At 40.3% G+C, this 19,922-nt stretch overlaps 2 protein-coding genes across 3 annotated transcripts in view; both read left to right on the plus strand.

Moving 5' to 3' along the window:
* PPP2R5C (protein phosphatase 2 regulatory subunit B'gamma) overlaps window positions 1-2,966 on the plus strand; it is a 75,650-nt gene extending 72,684 nt beyond the window's left edge. For both annotated transcript variants that reach the window (XM_085225646.1, XM_010711919.4), the window contains one exon: window positions 18-2,966. In XM_085225646.1, coding sequence (XP_085081772.1) covers window positions 18-149 — 132 coding nt within the window. In that variant the 3' untranslated portion in view covers window positions 150-2,966. The remainder of the gene's footprint in view (window positions 1-17) is intronic.
* A 3,295-nt stretch (window positions 2,967-6,261) lies between these two features.
* Window positions 6,262-19,922, plus strand: part of DYNC1H1 (dynein cytoplasmic 1 heavy chain 1) — a 43,905-nt gene continuing 30,244 nt past the window's right edge. The window contains exons 1-22 of the mRNA XM_085225645.1: window positions 6,262-6,590; window positions 8,908-8,995; window positions 9,540-9,713; window positions 9,928-10,183; window positions 10,821-11,007; window positions 11,217-11,488; window positions 11,599-11,826; window positions 12,604-13,680; window positions 13,965-14,144; window positions 14,667-14,816; window positions 15,174-15,320; window positions 15,450-15,590; window positions 15,723-15,899; window positions 16,008-16,118; window positions 16,202-16,321; window positions 16,552-16,791; window positions 17,371-17,526; window positions 17,896-18,009; window positions 18,614-18,724; window positions 18,805-19,014; window positions 19,395-19,541; window positions 19,715-19,881. Coding sequence (XP_085081771.1) covers window positions 6,317-6,590; window positions 8,908-8,995; window positions 9,540-9,713; window positions 9,928-10,183; window positions 10,821-11,007; window positions 11,217-11,488; window positions 11,599-11,826; window positions 12,604-13,680; window positions 13,965-14,144; window positions 14,667-14,816; window positions 15,174-15,320; window positions 15,450-15,590; window positions 15,723-15,899; window positions 16,008-16,118; window positions 16,202-16,321; window positions 16,552-16,791; window positions 17,371-17,526; window positions 17,896-18,009; window positions 18,614-18,724; window positions 18,805-19,014; window positions 19,395-19,541; window positions 19,715-19,881 — 4,727 coding nt within the window. The 5' untranslated portion in view covers window positions 6,262-6,316. The remainder of the gene's footprint in view (window positions 6,591-8,907; window positions 8,996-9,539; window positions 9,714-9,927; window positions 10,184-10,820; window positions 11,008-11,216; window positions 11,489-11,598; window positions 11,827-12,603; window positions 13,681-13,964; window positions 14,145-14,666; window positions 14,817-15,173; window positions 15,321-15,449; window positions 15,591-15,722; window positions 15,900-16,007; window positions 16,119-16,201; window positions 16,322-16,551; window positions 16,792-17,370; window positions 17,527-17,895; window positions 18,010-18,613; window positions 18,725-18,804; window positions 19,015-19,394; window positions 19,542-19,714; window positions 19,882-19,922) is intronic.

The following is a 19,922-nucleotide window of genomic DNA, read 5'->3' on the forward strand; positions in this document are numbered from 1 at the left end:
TTCTACTTTGGTTTCAGGCACAGAAAGATCAGAAAAAAGATCGTCCTCTCGTGCGACGCAAGTCAGAACTGCCTCAGGATATCTATACCATGAAAGCCTTGGAATCACATTGCAGAGCTGATGAATTAATATCACATGATGGGCATTAAGCTATTACAGTGAAATACTATTTTGGAGGAACAGTTTTTTTGTTTTTTTTTTCTGGACTCAGTTCTACAGTAGAACTTAATTTTTTGTGCCATACCTATCGGTTACACACAAAGTCAAAGTTTTCTTCAACCCAGTTCTGTAGGCAATAACTTAAGAGATTATGCAGCTCAAGATTAGTAGTTCAAACAATGGTAAACTACCCAGTTCCGTATGCAAAATATTGGGTTGACAATAATCAAGTGGACACAATTTCCTGGAGGTGTTATCATAGTACCAACTAGCTGATAACATGCAATTTTTATAATCACATTTGAGAAGAGCATTCTATAAACTAATTCCATCTAAATAAATGAATGACCAATAGTTGGTACTAACGATAAATGTGCGTTTTCAAAAGTAAAATTATATCAATTTGAGTATTAAACCTTTTGTAGGATTTCTCAACTTTATAGTTGTTTCCACATTGCTATCTTGTAATATACCAGCAGTTTTGAAAGTACGTAATTATTCTTTCGTACTATAAAACATGGCTTACAAACTGGTACCTGTCATGACAATCCTTGATCATGATTCCTTTCTAAGGGTTCTGTAAATTCATTTCTTCTTTACTTAGGATAAAGATATATATATATAGATATATATATATTCCATGTCCTAATACTTTATGTATATTTAAAGCCATATTTTCCAGTCTTCAGTATATTATATGGCACCAGTATTCCAGAAATGAACTGGTAGAATAATTTTTCCTAAAAAAAAAAAAAAAAGGTGTTTACTATGACTGGGAATAGATTGAATATAAAATTTAATTTTAACTTTTTTTTCCAAGTCAATAAAATACTCTTTCACTGTTTTCTCCCTTATCTGAGCTTTTAATACTCAGCATTTTTCTTGGGCTCTAAGAGTTCAGTATTCCATGGCAGATATTTTGTGTCATTTCAGCTGCATCAGTTTTTATCTGAAAGATGAGCATAGCCTTTCAGGAAACAAAACTTCAAAAGCTTAGGATAAAATAAAAGGAGAGAAAGAGCAGACAGTTGAATTCCATTCTGCTTCTTTTTTTGAGTCTAAGAGCTGGGGAGATAGTGACCATAACTTTATTGTGAAAATATTTTTGTTGTTGTAAAGAGCACATGTGCTGCAAATACACCTCACAAGTGAACTGAAAACGCATCTGAATTGCTGATGATCTTCAAATGCTGCTATATATTCCACAAGATTACTTGCATGTATTGAGCTTTTTGTTGTAGATGGAAAAGCACGGGAGGAAAATCTTTTTTAAAATATAGTTCTTTGTCTTCAATATTTGATTTCTCTCAGGGTGGCCAGTATTTTGACTTACTTATCTTGCTTACAAGCTGTTTGAAATGTGTTCTGCTATTCTAAATGGGTGACTAGTTTCCTTTGTCTCTGGCAGTAACATGATATAACTTAATGTATAATGTCTTGATGCATAAAGAGATAAAAATGTGGCTTCTTTAAAAATAGTTTTGTTTTATTTTTTAAGGAAGTATAATGTCTCCTGCATCCATAAAGATATTGCACAAAGCAGACATTCGTAGTAACCTTGTGCAGATGCTGTGCCTGCTGTTTGTTGGTTGCATTTTTAACATACAATTTCCAATATTTGTTGTCTATTGGAAGAAAATTGTCAGCAGTAGATATTGGCTTACAAGAACTAAATTTAAAGACCAACCCAACCTTTAAGTGGAATGTCCACTGCGTCTGAAACATTTCCTGTAAAACTTGAAAAAGATTATGCTTTACCATAAGGATAAACTCTTATTAGAACAGTTTAAAGATGCCTTCTCCTTTTGAGGGAAAAAGGGTGCTTTTTTAATTGTGTAAAGCAGTGTCTATGTATTTTGATATACCATTGTTTGAACTTCCATCTTTAGCTGGTAGGTTATCAGTTACCTTTGATTTTGGGTGTTCAGTATGTTTGTGCAAGAGGTTGCTGAAAGGAATTATGTTACCCGAGAAGGGGAAGGAAAAAAAATGTATATCAGTGTTTGATCGACTGTGTGATGCTCAATGTAGAAGAACATTTTTCACTGTCTAGATTTAATTTCTGTTCTTTATTGAAGATAAACATTCACCAAAAAGAAATAGAAATATGCTATTTCTGGAGACTTAAATTTCATATAGATTCATATTTTAAGTTTGGGGCCACTTGTCATTTTATTAGGCAATATTCCAAAATCTGTCACCACTGTTTAGCACGTTTATTATCAATAATTATATATTTATAATCCTTTACTAAACAATTCTAAAAAAAAAAAAAACAACAACAACAACAAAAAGGAAGAAAAATTAAAGTAGAATTTTGGTGACTGTTGTTCTTCATAAAGTTCTGTGTTTGACACCTTTCCCTGTTCTCCAAAATTACACCTGTACATCAGGAATGTCAAAAGTAATATTACAAGTGTCTTTTTAGTGTGGCTTCAGTATGGCTTCATTTTAATATTGTACATACATTGTACCTTGTTTTATGGTAATAAGTAATAAAAATGTAGACTTCATATTTTGTACAGAATCGTCCTATGTACAGAATAAAAAGTTCCTAGAAACAGCAAAAATAGGTAAGTGGCACAATTATTTTTCATTAGACAATATCTGTAACATTATGCAGTAGTAGAATGTTAAGTTCAAATGTACCCACATATTTTTTAACATTTTGTAATTCAGTTTTTTGTTCTGGCATTGTTTCTGAAGAACTTCATACACCTGCCATTTAATTTTGCTTTTATCTAATTTTAAAACAAAACAAAAAAAATGGTGTGTTATATGGACAAATAAAGAACATGTGAATTTTACTTGCTCATCATGAAAATATATCTAGCACAGGGCCTTTGGGGTCGGGGGGATGATTAGATTATCATAATTTGAAGAATAAGCTGTGGGAATTAAATAATTTTGTAAGTTTCACAAAAAAGTGGGAGTGCTACTAATGTTGGTAGTATTAACAAAATAACAGGGAGTAATGGTTATTCTGTAGAAAAAAGCAAATAACTTTAAGAACAGTTGTCTGAACTGAAAAGAACTTGATAAATCTCCAGCCTACAAATGCAGAAGATAATCTGTTCTGTTTTCCCTTGTAACATTTATGTTGACAGGCTTCAAGTGAAGTTGCCAAAAAATTAAGGAGATTATAGTGTGGTAGATAAGTGGTCAGGTGGCAGGAATATAAGAAAAGTTCTGACTTTGAAACAAATAGATGGTTATTGGTTTATGTATTATATATATTTTATCCCCATTCAGCCAAACAGAAGACCCTAACAAAGTATATGTATATCAGTTTGGTTGACTGGTTTGGGATCTCCCTGGATTGAGATTTCTTTGAAAAGATGAGATTTGGCTTATGCTGTCTTTACCTTATGAGGTAAAACTTTGATGTAGTTAAATACTATGTATAAAAAAGTTCCCAAGGGGAAATTTACTGTACAGCTATGGAAGATAATAATACATAATTCCTTTCTCGCATAATTGAAGAGCAGCATGATTGAAGCTTCCTTTCTCTGAACCCGTTCATCCTTGGGACTGCATTCACTCCTGCACAAGTGGAGGGCTGCACAGACAAAATGTGAAGCTACGTAAGCATCCAGCCTAGGGGTTTCAAGGGGAGAGCTTCCAGTGTTTTGATACAAGGGAGGAGGGAGCATTCACATATTTTGCTTCAAGCTATACTAGGCATTCTTGTGGTCCAGAAGACCGCACTAAGAGGAATCACCCTAGTGTGAAGGTCTTGCTGTACTAATGAGTATGCTTTTATAGAGTATGCTGGCTGTGGAATTAGAGATGGGGGAAACAAGTGCTTGCTTGTTTTTTTTATGTATTTTTTTTTTGTTTTTTTGTGGATTATTTTTGTTATTTTTGCTTTATTTTGGTCTCAAATACTGTCCAATTACTACCAAATGCAGGGAAACAAACAACTTTTATTGTTTGCTGAAGTTGATCTCCATGATGATGAAGTTGCAAAAGAGAAATGGGCTGGTTTGGCATGGCTCCACTCGGAAATTGAAATGAATTGGCAGATGTCAGTGAGTTGTGATACAGGCAAACTGAACCTAGCTGGGAAGAGTTGAGAGTAGGAAGAAATGCAAATATGAAGCAGAAAGGTTGGTTGCTTATTTCCCATTCATTTAAACTTTCAAGATAAGCATGGCACATTTCATTTGAATGTGTAATGAGTTGATGAATAACTTCTACCTGTGGTGACATGCTCCTTTTTTCTCCTTTTCAATCCTTATTTCACTTGTTTTGTCCATCAGATCTTAGTTTAGTACCCTGTCTCCCTATTTCAGACATTGCTGAATTGAGATGTTGTATTTCAACTAATCCCCAGCAATTATTATGCAGTGATTTACAATGCTCCAAACGCTGCTTATCACTTGCCATTTAATATGAAAGTAGGAATTTGACTTAAATTTACTGAATACTATTATTCTCCTCTTATTAATAATACCTGTGAACTACATTATTTTCCACTGTTCACTCAATGACGCAAAGGTGAGTGAGAGTATTACAGTATTGAATTTTAAAAGGTCTCAAAAGTACATAGCAAATATGAGAAGATACAGAGTTGAAAGATTGGGGAAATCACTGAAGAAAAATGTTAGCATCAGAACCAAGGGGGATGGAACATCTGATTTTCTGTAACTCAGGCAGTTGGCCTTCAAAAATGTACATAATCATGACAAAGTCTCCTAATTTCTTTTTCCTTTGTGCCTGTGGGAAGCTTCTGTAGACCTTTGGAATTCTGAGGCTTTCTTTGTGTTCTGTTACTAAAATAATTAGTATCTACTAGAGGTAGATCAGGCAAACTGTTGTTCACCCTGACTGAGCAAACTAAAGCCTGTTCTTTGCATGCTTTAGTGCAGCTTGAGAACTTGTGCAGGGGAAAAAGAAAAAGAAAAAAACAAAAAAAACTAGTTTATCTTGTCTTTTATTTTGGATTACTTTAACTCAAAGCACTTCTCAGCCCCTTCACCCTCCCTTCACACAGTAGATGAAGGTGAGGTGATTAAAGAAATAAAAGCTTCTAATCTAAACTGCTTTTTAGTTGGAAGTAGTCTGGCACTTAACATAGCAGAATTCTAGTCTTGTTCTTTACTATATGGCCTTGTGAATTATTTACTTTGTCCTTAAATGTAAGACTTGCTGGTTTTTAGGCTTTTTCTTAATACTGGTTGGTTTTTTTTTGCGGGGGGGGAGGGGATGGGGAGGATTTGGCAGTAATTGATATAAATAATTACTGCAGTTCTTATTTCCTGTCTCTGTCCTGCTTTCTCCTACATACTTCCCTTACTTCAGTTTCCTTATTTCTTCCCAGCAACAATTCTAGAGTAATTATATTGTATCTTCCTTTGTAAGCCACAAATAAAGGTGGTGACATTTCGGTGCATGATGACAGCTGTTTACAAGAGTGAGCGTGCTGTTTAGCTTCAGCTACCTTCTTTGAGATTCCAGGTTATGCTTGAGCCAAGGTGTTCATTTAATCTGTGTTTTTTTTTTGTTTTGTTTTGTTTTTTTGGATCCTTGGCCTGATCTGATGTTTACTATGTGGATATGATAGGCAGCAGCCTTCCACTAAGTAAAAGGGGCTTAAGAAGGGGGAAGAGAGATGTGATAAGACAAAGGATTTAAACTAGAGGGTAGATTTAGATGTGGCAAGAAGGGGTGAGGCCATGGCACAGACTGCCCAAGAGCTGTAGCTGCCCCATCCCTGGACGTGTTTCAAGGCTTGTAGCAAGGGGTGGAACTGCATGATGCGCAAGGTCCCTTCCTCCAGAAGCCATTCCGTGATTTATTAGGCTGTAAATAAGCTAACACACGAGCTGGATCTATAAAGCGGCCACGGTGAAAAGCCGCAGCCAAGTGTCATCTACGATGGTGCGCGGCCCCAGCGTCTGCGGACAACGAGGGCCTTCCACCTTTGCTCTTCCAGAAGAAAGCAGTCAAATAAAACTCAATGCTGAGTCTTGTTTAAGAAAGGAGAAGAGTGCGGAGAGCTCCGTGCCGCAACGCCCCACTCGGGCTCGGCGCCAAGCGGCGCGGCCCGGCCCCGGGGCGGAGCGCCCTGCCCGTCCCAGGCTCCCCCGCGCTGCTGGGCGTCGCTTATAAGGCGGCGGGCGGTGCCGGAGCGGGCGGCGCCTCCTGCCTCGGCATGTCTGACTCCGGCAGCGGCGCGGGCGGCGGCCCCGGCGGCGGCGAGGAGGGCGGCATGGAGGTGTCGGGCTCGGCCGTCCAGAACGTGGCCGACGTGTCGGTGCTGCAGAAGCACCTGCGCAAGCTGGTGCCGCTGCTGCTGGAGGATGGCGGCGAAGCCACTGCGGTGCTGGAGGCGGCCCTGGAGGAGAAGGGCGCCGTGGAACATATGCGCAAGTTCCTCTCCGACCCGCAGGTCCACACGGTGCTGGTGGAGCGCTCCACCCTTAAAGGTGAGGCGAGGGCCCGCGCCCGCCGCCATCACAGCGTCGCAAAATGGCGGCTCTGGGAGAGAGCGAGGGATGGAGGGGAGGGTGCGGCGGTTGCGGGGCTCTGCCGCCGTTCTGCTCGGGGCCGAAGGGCCGGGCGGTGGCTGCTTCCGCCGGGTCCGGCCTCCCCGCCGCGGCCGGAGTCCGCTGCGCTTTGTTTGCCACGGCGGGCGCTGGCGGCGCTGCGTCAGCGTGCCGTGCTCGTCTGCGTGCCGCCTGCCCGCCCGGAAAGGCGGGACGAGACGGGGCCGCAGCTGGAGCTGGAGCTGCCCGCACGGGGCTGCGCCGTGCTGAGTCGGAGAGAGCCCCGGGTTCCTCAGTCCGGGCGCGGTGTCTTTGTTTAAGAAACGCCGTCAGGTGCTGCGCTGCGTACCGCAGCCGAGCTGACTGACAGAGGGGCGTTCATGCGGTCTATGTGCTCCGTTCGTTTGAGAAGGGCTTTTTATTAAGGCAGTCAACAGCCGTTGACTGTCAGCAGTCCTTAAGTAGGCCCTTCTGGTCACAGGATCTAGCATGACGGACGCTAAAAAATACGAGTAAGGCTCCTTTCTAACACGGTGTTTGCCATTAAACAATGCCTGCTGTCTGTGGCTGTGTGAACGCCCTGCGCTGAGCGGCGTCGCGTCCCGCATCCGGGCTTTGCTGGGGCCGTTCCCCCCGATGATCCTCCTCCTCCTTCCCGGCTCAGCAGGGATGACGGCAGAATTTTCTAGACGCAAGACCAACATATACGCCGTTAAGGAGGTTCACAGGAGTCTGCAGGGCGTTAGCAGGCAACGAGGGTGATCTCTGAAGCCCTCTCACGAGGCCGGTTATGGTCCGTTGGGATTAAAGCAGCGAAGCCCTGGAGATCAAGGAAGCTCCAGGCGTGTTTTCACATGCTAAAAGAAGCTAAAAGAGGCATTCAAGGCCAGGCTGGATGTGGCTCTGGGCATTCTGGTCCGGTGGTTGGCGACCCTGCGTATAGCAGGGGGGTTGAAACTAGATGATCATCGTGGTCTTTTTCAACGCAGGCCATTCTATGGTTCTGTGACACTTAGTGCATGTGGCAGAAGCTGAATGCTGTTGTAGTGTGCATAAAAGCTGCTTCCATCAGTATGTTTGGAGTTAACAGCAGCTGTCTGGGGAAGGTGGATTTCCAGGCCCAGCCTACCTTGCATCCAACCTAGCAGTGCTCAGAGATGTTTTTTCTGATGCTGTTAAAAGCAATATTTTTGTTGAAATCTGGGCACAGAATAGATAGTGTAAAAGAAGCTAGTGGTTACAAATAGAGCTGAACAGAGGCTGTGTTTCTAAGTAATGGAACATTATGCTGTGTCACTTGCTATGCAGCCTGCCAGCAGATTTCACATGGGTTCCTGTGGTGTCTGATGTGTGGTATTGTTGTCTGGCCAGGCTCCTGGTGCTCAAGGTTGCAGCCTGAGAGTGTGCCTCATATGCAGGGCCAGATGAAATAGGAGAAGAGTGCAATGCATCTGGTCAGGGTGTGTCCCCCAGCAGGGAGTAACCTGCACAGAAACCTCTGCATTGCAGCACAGCTCCACGCATTCCCAGGAATTACATCATCTGATAAGGGCTGCACTACTGCCTGGTCGCCCCTGGGGGCTGTGATGTGTTGGTTCCTTGTGCTTTTTGTTCTGACTTAATTTCTAAATCGGTTTCAAAGAAAAAGTCTGAAAATACAAAGCAGCGTATAAGAAAAAAAGTAACTGTTTAGCGTTCTTCCTGAAATGTAGCTATCCAGGAGCATATCTGCAAAAAAATGCAGTACATTTGCTGTACTCCAGAAGATTTCATTCAGCTTCATAAGCAGAAAGTGGGTGATAAAGTGCTTGTTGTAATGTCCGTTGTTTTGAGGGTTGGAGGTTTTTTTTTTTTTTGCTGGTTCTTTTTGTTGGTTTTTTTGTTTTGTTTTGGGGGGGGATTGTGTTGCTTTCTTTGGTGGGTTTTTTTTGGGTGTTGTTGGGCTTTTGGAGTTTTTTTGGGGGGTGTTGGTTCTTTTGTTTTCTTTTGTTGTTGTTTGTTTTTTTGTTTTGTTTTGTTTTTTGTTTTGTTTTTTTGTGGCAACCTAGAAAATTGGAGTTGTGCTATAAAACCAATGAACCCATCCTGACTGTGAGGAATATTGCAAAGCAGAATTTAACTCCAACTACTTTGCATGATAAGTTGATGCAGGAATTAAAGATTAGAAAACGGTCTCTGGTTGTAGCAGAAGATGTTTGAGAGGGGGCAACAGAGGTTTTAAAAATAAAATGTTTTTTACATAGCGTATTTTTTGCAGAGGATGTGGGAGATGAAGGAGAAGAGGAAAAAGAGTTCATTTCTTACAGTATCAGCAATGACATACATTATGGAATAAAATCAAACAGGTGAGTTAGTAAAATAGATCTTGACATTTTTACCCTATTGAAGCAAAAGCTACATAAGCAGGCAGATAATCGGTATTTATTCATGCTTTATGCAGTGTGCTTATTCAGGTGGGGCAGTGGCTTTTCAAGGGGTAGGCTCTGATAAAGCAAATGCATCGCAAGAGATGATCTTGAAAACTTCTAGTTCTGAGGTTAAATTCATAAAGGAAATTGGCTTATTTTATTAGCATACATATAAACACACACCTGCGATTGGGGTTCAGTAATTTTCTGTTTTTGTTTGGCCATTATGTGTTACATTTCAGTACAAAGCTTGTTAAGATGAGTGCCTAGAGTGTCCATGTACAGTGGGTGCTTAGTGATAGCTGAATACTTCAGAATTAAGATGTATTTATTGGAAGACTTGTTTTCAAGCCCCAGAAGCAGGATTGTAAAATATGAGATGGAGGTTAGCATTTATGTCCTGTGAACTGAACTTGCAGTCAGATTAAAGCTGTTCTGGCTCCATGTTTCAAATGGTAAAACTCTCCTCTCTGTTCTGCAGCCTGGCATTCATTAAGCGCACACCAGTGATTGATGCCGACAAACCAGTGTCGCTCCAGCTGAGAGTGCTCACTCTCAGTGAAGATTCGCCCTATGAAACACTACACTCTTTCATTAGCAGTGCTGTTGCTCCCTTTTTCAAGTCCTATATCAGAGAGTCTGGCAAAGCAGACAGGTAATTCAATATAAACGCTGTACTTTTCTACTAACAGGTAAAGCAAGTGTTCAATGAAAAACAGCAAAGACAATGACCAAGGCAAGTCGTAAATGAAAGCGTTTAAGTGTGTAGTTGTATATGAAGCTACTGCTGACCCAAGGGAATGGGGTCAGGGGAATGATCAGGATGGTTTTTTGACTCTGTGCCAAAACAGCGCTCTGTGCTCTTTCAGGGATGGCGATAAGATGGCTCCTTCAGTTGAGAAGAAGATTGCAGAACTTGAAATGGGCCTCTTGCATCTGCAGCAGAATATTGAAATTCCGGAGATTAGTCTGCCAATTCATGCAACCATTACTAATGTTGCCAAGCAGTGTTATGAACGTGGAGAAAAACCAAAGGTTACAGATTTTGGTGAGAAGGCTGAGGATCCGCTGTTCCTCAATCAGCTACAGTCTGGAGTCAATCGCTGGATTAGAGAGATACAAAAGGTAAGAAGGCAGGTGCCGGACTGTGTGAGAAGCACTGCTGTCTAGTACCGTGAAAAAGCCCACTGTGTGTCTTCATGGTAAAACTGGTATCATAGCACTACATGCAGGATATCTGAGACTGCTTTTCTGAGGCATCAAAGATTCTGGTCTAATTCTAGACTAGACTAAGCCTTGTCTAAATGTTGAGACTAGTCTAAATTCTTCTGTAGGCAGTTGAGAACGTGACCATGTTATCTCTACTGGATAGAACATCTGCACATAACTGGCAGTTTCCCAGTGAAGTTTGTAACCATTCCTCAAATCTGTACAGCAGGTTGAGAGAAACGGGACTTTTATTTTGTTCTGATGTTTCCCAGGTGCATCCACAACCACTTAAGAGCAGTTGCTCCACTTCTGTCTCATAATTTGTTGTACTCCTGCCTATTATATACAGAAGAACTCTACTGTTCTTCTTGCACCCAGAATTAGCATCTACATTTTTATCTTCTTCATGGGAACAGTAAACATTAAATCTTAGTAGATGTTATATGTCTCAGTTATATTTAGTAATAGAACAAGGTTTTGCATCTGAACCGTGTGAGTTAAATGGTTTTTTCCCTTCCTCACTCCCTGTTTTTTTCTTCCTTTTCTTTTTAAGGTGACCAAATTAGATCGAGATCCTGCATCAGGCACTGCATTGCAGGAGATCAGCTTCTGGTTAAACTTGGAGCGGGCTTTGTATCGTATTCAGGAAAAACGCGAAAGTCCAGAAGTTCTTTTAACTCTGGATATTCTGAAGCATGGCAAACGTTTCCATGCTACTGTCAGCTTTGATACAGACACAGGTAAAATATCTGTTCCATAAATCTCTTTACCGTCATCTTCATGTTCTTCAGATGTTCTCTGGAACTTAATCTGTTTTGAAACGTCAGTGTTGTGGTACAAAGATCAGTGCTGTGTAGAGGAATGTTGGTCTCATTAAAGCTACCGTCTTGTGCAGATTGGATTAATGAAATGAAAAGTTCTAAGTCAAAATATCTTCTTTTGCTTTTAGGTCTAAAACAGGCTCTGGAAACTGTGAATGACTATAATCCACTGATGAAAGACTTTCCACTGAATGACTTGCTGTCTGCTACTGAGCTGGACAAAATAAGACAGGCCCTTGTTGCAATATTTACCCATTTGAGAAAAATCAGAAACACTAAGTATCCAATCCAAAGGGCATTGCGTTTAGTGGAGGCTATTTCAAGAGATCTGAGCTCTCAGCTGCTTAAAGTGTTGGGAACCAGAAAACTGATGCATGTTGCCTATGAAGAGTTTGAAAAGGTACACTTTTGGGTTTTGCAATGGTAGCAGTTGTGTTTTTGCCTTGAGCAGCGACTATAAAGAGATACTTCACTTGGTAGCTAAAGTTCATATCTTGAAACTTTCTTCAGGTAATGATTGCATGCTTTGAAGTTTTCCAAACCTGGGATGATGAATATGAGAAGCTACAAGTTCTGCTGAGAGATATTGTGAAAAGAAAAAGGGAAGAGAACTTGAAGATGGTGTGGCGTATCAGTCCTGCTCATAGGAAACTCCAGTCTCGTCTTGATCAAATGAGGAAATTCAGGCGTCAGCATGAGCAGCTGAGAGCAGTTATTGTGAGAGTCTTGCGACCTCAGGTAATAATCTTGATTGTTACCAGGCAGAAAAGCTATGTGCTTTCTTGCTTACAGGCAGTATATGTGATGGTGCGGAGGAAAGGGGGGATGTTATATTGAACTAGGTGACTGTAAATGCTTAGTTCTGGTATCTGGGTGTCAGTTGTTCAGTTTTTCCCCCAGGTGTTTTATTGTGTGTCCTAACGTTCTGTCGTGTTGCACTGTGATACTAAAATTCTGTAGAAGAGTAGCAGGAGAAGGGAAATGAAACTTCAATTACAAGCTGGCAGAGACTGCTTCTGCAGACAAAGTCTTCTTTCTGAAGTGGTCAAGTTAAATACAAATTCAGGAAACAGCTCTTCAAGTTGGAAATTCACTTTCCCCTGCAAAACGCTTGCTAAAAGTCTTAAATCTGACATATTTGACATCCTAAGTGACCATATTTATGTTGATAGGCATAACAAGAAGAGACTTAAAATAGAGGAGATTAATTAGTGTGTATATACACACACAGTAAGGTGTACGTGTGTGTGTGTGTGTGTATGTGTGTATATATATATATATACAAGCTTGGCTAGAGCATAGTGAAAAATGAGTTTATGCTGCACAGCGGTGGAAGTTTATAAGGTAATTAGTTCTGTTCTTCATGGAACTTAAATCTGAAATATTACTAAAACTCTGCTAAGGGTTTGGGTGCTAACATGTAAGTTTTTTGCAGTGCTTGTTAGAATGGGCTGGGTTTAGCTATTTCTAGGTAAAATTTGAGGCAGCTGACTCATTAACTGGTTTTTAATGCAGGTAACTGCTGTTGCCCAACAAAATCAAGGAGATGTACCTGAACCTCAAGATATGAAAGTAGCAGAAGTACTTTTTGATGCTGCAGATGCTAATGCCATTGAAGAAGTCAATCTTGCTTATGAGAATGTCAAGGAAGTGGATGGGTTAGACGTTTCCAAAGAAGGTACAGAAGCTTGGGAGGCGGCAATGAAGAGATACGATGAAAGAATTGATAGGGTTGAAACAAGAATAACTGCCCGCCTGAGAGACCAGCTTGGTACAGCAAAGAATGCCAATGAAATGTTCAGGATCTTCTCTCGGTTTAATGCCTTGTTTGTTAGGCCTCACATTCGAGGTGCCATTCGTGAATATCAAACACAATTGATTCAGCGTGTGAAAGATGACATTGAGTCTCTTCATGACAAATTTAAGGTACAATACCCACAAAGTCAAGCTTGTAAAATGAGTCATGTTCGTGACTTGCCTCCGGTGTCTGGGTCTATAATTTGGGCAAAACAGATTGACAGACAGCTCACTGCTTACATGAAGCGTGTTGAGGACGTTCTTGGCAAAGGCTGGGAGAACCATGTAGAAGGTCAGAAATTAAAGCAAGATGGAGATAGCTTTCGCATGAAGCTCAACACTCAGGAGATTTTTGATGACTGGGCAAGAAAAGTTCAGCAACGCAATCTTGGTGTGTCTGGTCGTATCTTCACCATTGAAAGTACTCGTGTTAGAGGTCGAAGTGGAAATGTCCTAAAACTGAAAGTCAACTTCCTTCCAGAAATAATTACACTTTCAAAAGAAGTGCGAAACCTGAAGTGGCTGGGTTTCCGTGTTCCTCTAGCAATTGTCAACAAAGCTCACCAGGCAAACCAGCTCTATCCATTTGCCATTTCTCTGATTGAAAGTGTCCGTACATATGAACGAACGTGTGAGAAAGTCGAAGAGCGTAATACTATCTCACTTCTGGTTGCTGGCTTGAAAAAGGAGGTGCAGGCTTTGATTGCAGAAGGAATTGCACTTGTGTGGGAGTCATACAAACTTGATCCATATGTGCAACGTTTGGCTGAGACTGTCTTCAGTTTCCAGGAAAAGGTTTGTTACACCATTTATCTTTAAAATTCTGAACTTTAGTACTCCACTAATGAGTCATTAAGCAAAAGTGGACTCTGATAGCTGCTCGGCATTGCTTCAGTAGCTCTTAATTAAGTGGTCAGTTGAGTTAACACAAATTGGTCACTAAATGGATATTTTAGAAGAACTGAAATTGATTGACTTAGTGCATCCAAATAAAAAAAAAACTGACTAACCATTTCTGCATAGATATTATTGTCTCTCTAACCTCTCAAGCTAAACATTTTCTTAAACCTTTTTGTTAGGTGGATGATCTGCTCATTATTGAAGAGAAAATAGACCTGGAAGTGAGATCGCTGGAAACATGCATGTATGATCACAAGACTTTCTCTGAAATCTTGAACAGAGTCCAGAAAGCTGTGGATGACTTAAATCTTCATTCATATTCAAACTTGCCAATCTGGGTCAATAAGCTGGATATGGAGGTAGGTTTCAGATCAAGTAGTATTTATTTGGAGGAAAAAATACAATCAAGTGCAATATTTGTGCAGATGATGGAATACTTGTTTGTTTTCAGCTGTTATCTTTGGGATCAGTGAACTCCAGAAAGATCCTTGGAAGAAACAAGTCTGATTGTGTTTGACTGTGTAGAACGTGCTTAGTAGTAAGGTCAACAAGGGATGGGGAACATTTTCTATGCTGGTAGTGAAGTCTTTTAAACACTTAGTAGTGTTTAAAATTGTTGGACACTAGGCCAATTTGAAAGCAGTTAAACTTGCTTAATTCCACTGAAGTCCATAACAACAGAACAACAACAGCAGAACCCTTGAGTTGATGTTCACCAAAAAGCCTACCAGAACTCTTAGATCTCTTGTATGTGGTTGCTTGGTAAGGGAGTACTTGGTTCTTTGAGACATCACAGTGTATCTGGTGTCAGAATATGCTGACAATAGGCTCTCTATGCAGTACTATGCAACTTTTCTCCAATGTGGCTTCCTTTCTTGTAGATTGAAAGAATCCTGGGTGTTCGCCTGCAAGCTGGGCTGAGAGCCTGGACCCAAGTTCTTCTGGGGCAAGCAGATGACAAAGCAGAAGTTGACATGGATACCGATGCTCCACAAGTGAGCCATAAGCCTGGTGGAGAACCCAAGATCAAAGTAAGTGTCTGGTACTTTGTTTTGTGGCTTTTTTTTTTTGTCTGTTACTTTGTTTTGTGGCTTTTTGTTTTTGGGGGGGGGAGGGGCTAGGGTTAGGGTTAGGGTTGGGGGAGGGTAAGGGGGGATTTGTTTTTTTCTTTCATTGCTGGTTATTCAATGTAGTGATTTTTAGCTCAGGCTTTTATGGGAGATAAACGTTTATTCTGCATCTGATTTTGAAGAAATACTAAGTGTCACCCATATAAGTGTTAGTTGCTTTCCAAGAGTGCATGCTACTTCAAGAAGTCCCAAATTCTTGTCAGCATGGGTTGTAGTAGCATCTTCCAGTAGAACTGAGTATGTTCACTGTTTCTGCAGAACATCGTACACGAGCTAAGAATAACCAACCAGGTGATATACTTGAATCCACCAATTGAAGAGTGCAGGTACAAACTTTATCAAGAATTGTTTTCATGGCAGACAGTAATCCTGTCACTACCAAGAATTCAAAGTCAGAGATACCAGGTGAGTGTCAGTATCTAAGTCCGAGCAGTTCTTTTTGCATTGCACTTAATTGCCTTCAGCATTAGTGTATTACTGAAGGACTGAATTGAAGTACACTAAAAATTCATGTATATCACATGCCATTCTCAGGTTGGAGTGCATTATGAGCTGTCTGAGGAAGAGAAGTTCTATCGTAATGGATTAACACGGATGCCTGATGGCCTTGCAGCCCTGGAGGAGGCGTACTGTGCTGTTGAGGGAATTGTGACTGAGGTGGAACAGTACGTCAAGGTAGGAGGCTGACGCTACGTGGTGCTACACTTATGATGAATGTGGACTTTGCTCATTTAAATAAAGAATTTTTGGAGGGAACATCTTTTAAAATGTATTGGAAAAGTTAGAAATGTGAAATTTCTTTATTAGGTTTGGCTGCAGTACCAGTGCTTGTGGGATATGCAGGCTGAAAACATATACAACCGCCTTGGAGAAGACCTAAATAAGTGGCAAGCCCTTTTAGTTCAGATAAGAAAGGCCAGAGGAACATTTGACAATGCAGAAACTAGAAAGGAATTTGGACCTGTTGTGATAGACTACGGAAAGGTAAGAAATTGCGGTTACTGATTGTGACAAATGCATTAAAATTCAGAAGGGGTGCGTAAGAGAAAATAACAGGACTAATAACTATTATGTAACCTTGTTCAACTGCAGGTACAATCAAAGGTGAACTTGAAGTATGACTCCTGGCACAAGGAAGTGCTCAGCAAATTTGGCCAGATGCTCGGTCAGAATATGACAGAGTTTCATTCACAAATTTCCAAGGTAAGAGTTGTCTATCTGTAGTTTTTCACTTTCAGATGAACTTGTTCTTGTTTTCTGAAATGCTGACTTATTGCCCCACACAGTCCCGTCAAGAACTGGAGCAGCATTCAGTGGATACTGCCAGCACATCAGATGCAGTGACATTCATAACATACGTGCAGTCCCTGAAACGTAAAATCAAACAATTTGAAAAGCAAGTGGAGGTATGTTGCCTTGATCAATGTTTCTTATTTCTGAGAATGTTGGACTTCATTCTTAAGTGAAGTAATGACATTCAAGCATAGCTTCGCAGCATTCAAGTCCTATTGAGAATAGACTTGAACTTCCTGTTCTGTGGAATCTGTAGTGAATGCTTGTTAAAACATATTGAGTATTTAGTCTTGTGCCATCAGTTAAAAAGATGAAACTAACTTAGAATCACTGTCTCCTACAGCTGTATCGCAATGGTCAGCGGTTGCTTGAGAAACAGAGGTTCCAGTTTCCATCCTCTTGGCTGTACATTGACAACATTGAGGGAGAGTGGGGTGCCTTTAATGACATCATGCGTCGGAAGGATTCTGCCATTCAACAACAAGTAGCAAACCTGCAGATGAAGATAGTTCAAGAGGATCGGGCAGTAGAGAGCAGAACAACTGACTTGCTAGCAGACTGGGAGAAAACAAAGCCTGTAACAGTAAGTAGTGATAATTAATATTCAGTCACCAAATGAGATAGTTTTTCGTCACTCAACAAGAAGTAGGCAGTTTATTTTAATGCTTTTTTTTTTTTTTTTTTTCAATTTTTCATTATGCATGATGGTAAAACTCTTTGTGAGGATTCCGTTATTGTTTGTTCATTAGCTTACTTGTTTATTTGTTTGTTGGAGGTTAGTTTATCCTTAAGATCTAAAATATCTAAAGTACAAAAAGCAAGGCAACTTTAGTTACTAACAAAACTTTGACTGAGATCAGTATGAAATGATCAGTAAGAGGGTGTGTATGTAGAAAAATTCTGAAGAGTTGGTGTTATGGCTTTTTTTTTTGCTTTTTTTTCCCCTTCCCTAAAGTGATATTTAGTAAAGCAAAACACTACATTTAAAAGTGGGATAGGCTTTTTCTGGATTTGTATTTTGCTGCTTTATCAGTATATTGGAAATGGAGGAAAAAAAAAAAAAAAAGAGACAGACCAACATTTTGTATTCAGTCCTTGCTTTTAAGTTAGCTTCAACTTGACTGTAAACTTCTTGGGTTAATATATCTCTTCCAAACTTCAGGGCAACTTGCGTCCAGAAGAGGCTCTTCAGGCTCTTACCATTTATGAAGGAAAATTTGGGAGGCTGAAAGATGATCGTGAGAAATGTGCAAAGGCCAAGGAGGCTCTGGAACTAACAGATACAGGATTGCTCAGTGGCAGTGAAGAACGTGTCCAGGTATAACCTATTCACACAGCTTCTTGTCAGTCTCGTGGCAAAATGGTTCAGTTTTATTTCTCTCTTCCTTTTATAAAGTGACTTGTATTGTTAAGTAATCGTATCAAGATGCAGTCTCTACTGTCAATCAGTTTTAGCCTAAAAGATTGTCCACGATTTCTTCTATGACTGCCTTACTCTTGTGAAGCTATTAGGTGACAAAAAATGCAAAAATTTGTGCTGGGTCACTTTATATTGCAGTCTTGTTGAATTAGCAAGCTAACTGATTTTGTTTTTGACATGTTCAAAGATACTTTCTAACTCCCCCATGCTATTGACTGTGAGGAAATGGAAACTAATTGCTGATGTTTGGTTCCTTTTTTATTCTAGGTAGCCCTAGAAGAGTTGCAAGATCTCAAAGGCGTTTGGTCTGAGCTCTCAAAGGTCTGGGAGCAGATTGATCAGATGAAAGAGCAGCCCTGGGTTTCAGTACAGCCTCGCAAGGTACTACACTACTGTACACATAAGCAATATAACTACTGAAAGCATATTCGCTTAAGCGAATTAAGAGTTAGACTTCTTGAGATAGAAGTGCTCAGTTGTCACATTCCAGTTGCACTGTTTATGTACCTTTGCATGCATTTCATGAGCATGTTTCTTGAAATGCTAAGCATAAAACCAAAGCATTTGTCACAAGTTACATAATTCTCCAGTGCGATCCCATTAACGAGATTGGACTGTATACAGAGAATATGTATGTATGTGCTCTGCTGGTTTTAAGTATGCTGTTGGACCTCAGTAAGGGAACTTCATCTTACAGCTGGATGAACAGCATCAGTTTTGTTTAAGTGCTCAGGAGGTAGAAAGCAAAAGGAGCACTACGCCAAATAAACTCCCTGTGACAACAGAATTTCTTAAATCTTAATTGGACAAATAAAATTGTATTTTCAGCAACAGAGCAACCCATCTTAAACAAATAACTACAGCATTGAAAAAGCTGTGCCATAGATTACACTTTGGTTTTTTACGGAAACCTCTCTGAAATAAGATGTTTACTTTTATGAATGCAATTATATGCACAGAGAAATACTTATTTTGTTATTGACAGCTTCGACAAAACTTAGATGTTCTGCTGAACCAACTGAAGAATTTCCCTGCCCGCTTGCGACAGTATGCCTCCTATGAGTATGTTCAGAGACTTCTGAAAGGCTACATGAAGGTAAATTGCACTCACTTCTAAAATGCCTCAGTTTTGTAGTTCGTGTTCCAAGGCATAACCTGCTTTCTTGTCTTCTGTAGATAAACATGTTAGTTATTGAACTGAAATCAGAGGCACTCAAAGATCGTCACTGGAAACAGCTGATGAAGAGGCTTCATGTTAACTGGGTTGTCTCAGAACTCACCCTGGGGCAGATCTGGGACGTTGACTTACAGAGAAATGAAGCAATCGTCAAAGATGTACTGCTTGTGGCTCAGGGAGAAATGGCTTTGGAGGAGTTCTTGAAACAGGCTAGTATCAACTCTTTTGTGTATGCACTTACTATCAAATCAAAGCTGTTCTGTCAGGTAGCTGACACTTAAGTAGTAAACTCAATCTAAGCTGTTGATAGAAGTGCTCAGACTCCATGGAACACTCTTTTTTGGGGAACAGCTTAAAGCTGTGAAAGATTCTGGTGATGAAACTTGAATCATTTTGGAAGAGCAGTCCTCAGTAATGACTTCTAAAAATGCTAATAGTGTTGTATTTTCTATTTTTAATAACAGCTTGAGCATGAACTCAGAATCCTTGAGTAAAAAAGAAAAATCTGATTACTCCTAATAGACTTCTACTTTGTAATTATGCTAAAGCAGAAGTAATTGATGCCTTATTCAGCTGTCTTTCCCTTCAGATAAGAGAAGTATGGAACACCTATGAACTGGATTTGGTCAACTATCAGAACAAATGTCGATTGATTCGAGGATGGGATGACCTTTTCAACAAAGTAAAAGAGCACATTAATAGCGTGTCAGCTATGAAGCTGTCACCATACTACAAGGTAAATAGGAGAGAAAAACTAAAGAATCTTCATTTAATTCTGACTTCCTGTTGCGTATTTCAGTTGACAATCAATTGCGTATGCATATTTTATTACTTGTAAATAGCTTTCTACTAACAGTTACTGGCCCTGATATTATTAAAATGAGTGTTAATGTACCATTTAAACTTCAGGTGTTTGAGGAGGATGCCCTCAGCTGGGAAGATAAACTGAACCGGATCATGGCGCTCTTTGATGTCTGGATAGACGTCCAGAGGCGATGGGTCTACTTGGAGGGTATCTTCACTGGTAGTGCAGACATCAAGCACTTATTGCCAGTGGAGACCCAGCGGTTCCAGAGGTAACTTTTTGATTGCTTTTTCCTTTCTTACCTATCTGAAC

The sequence above is a fragment of the Meleagris gallopavo genome, chromosome 5 (genome assembly GCF_905368555.1).
Source record: "Meleagris gallopavo chromosome 5, MGAL_WU_HG_1.1, whole genome shotgun sequence".
NCBI lineage: Eukaryota > Metazoa > Chordata > Aves > Galliformes > Phasianidae > Meleagris > Meleagris gallopavo.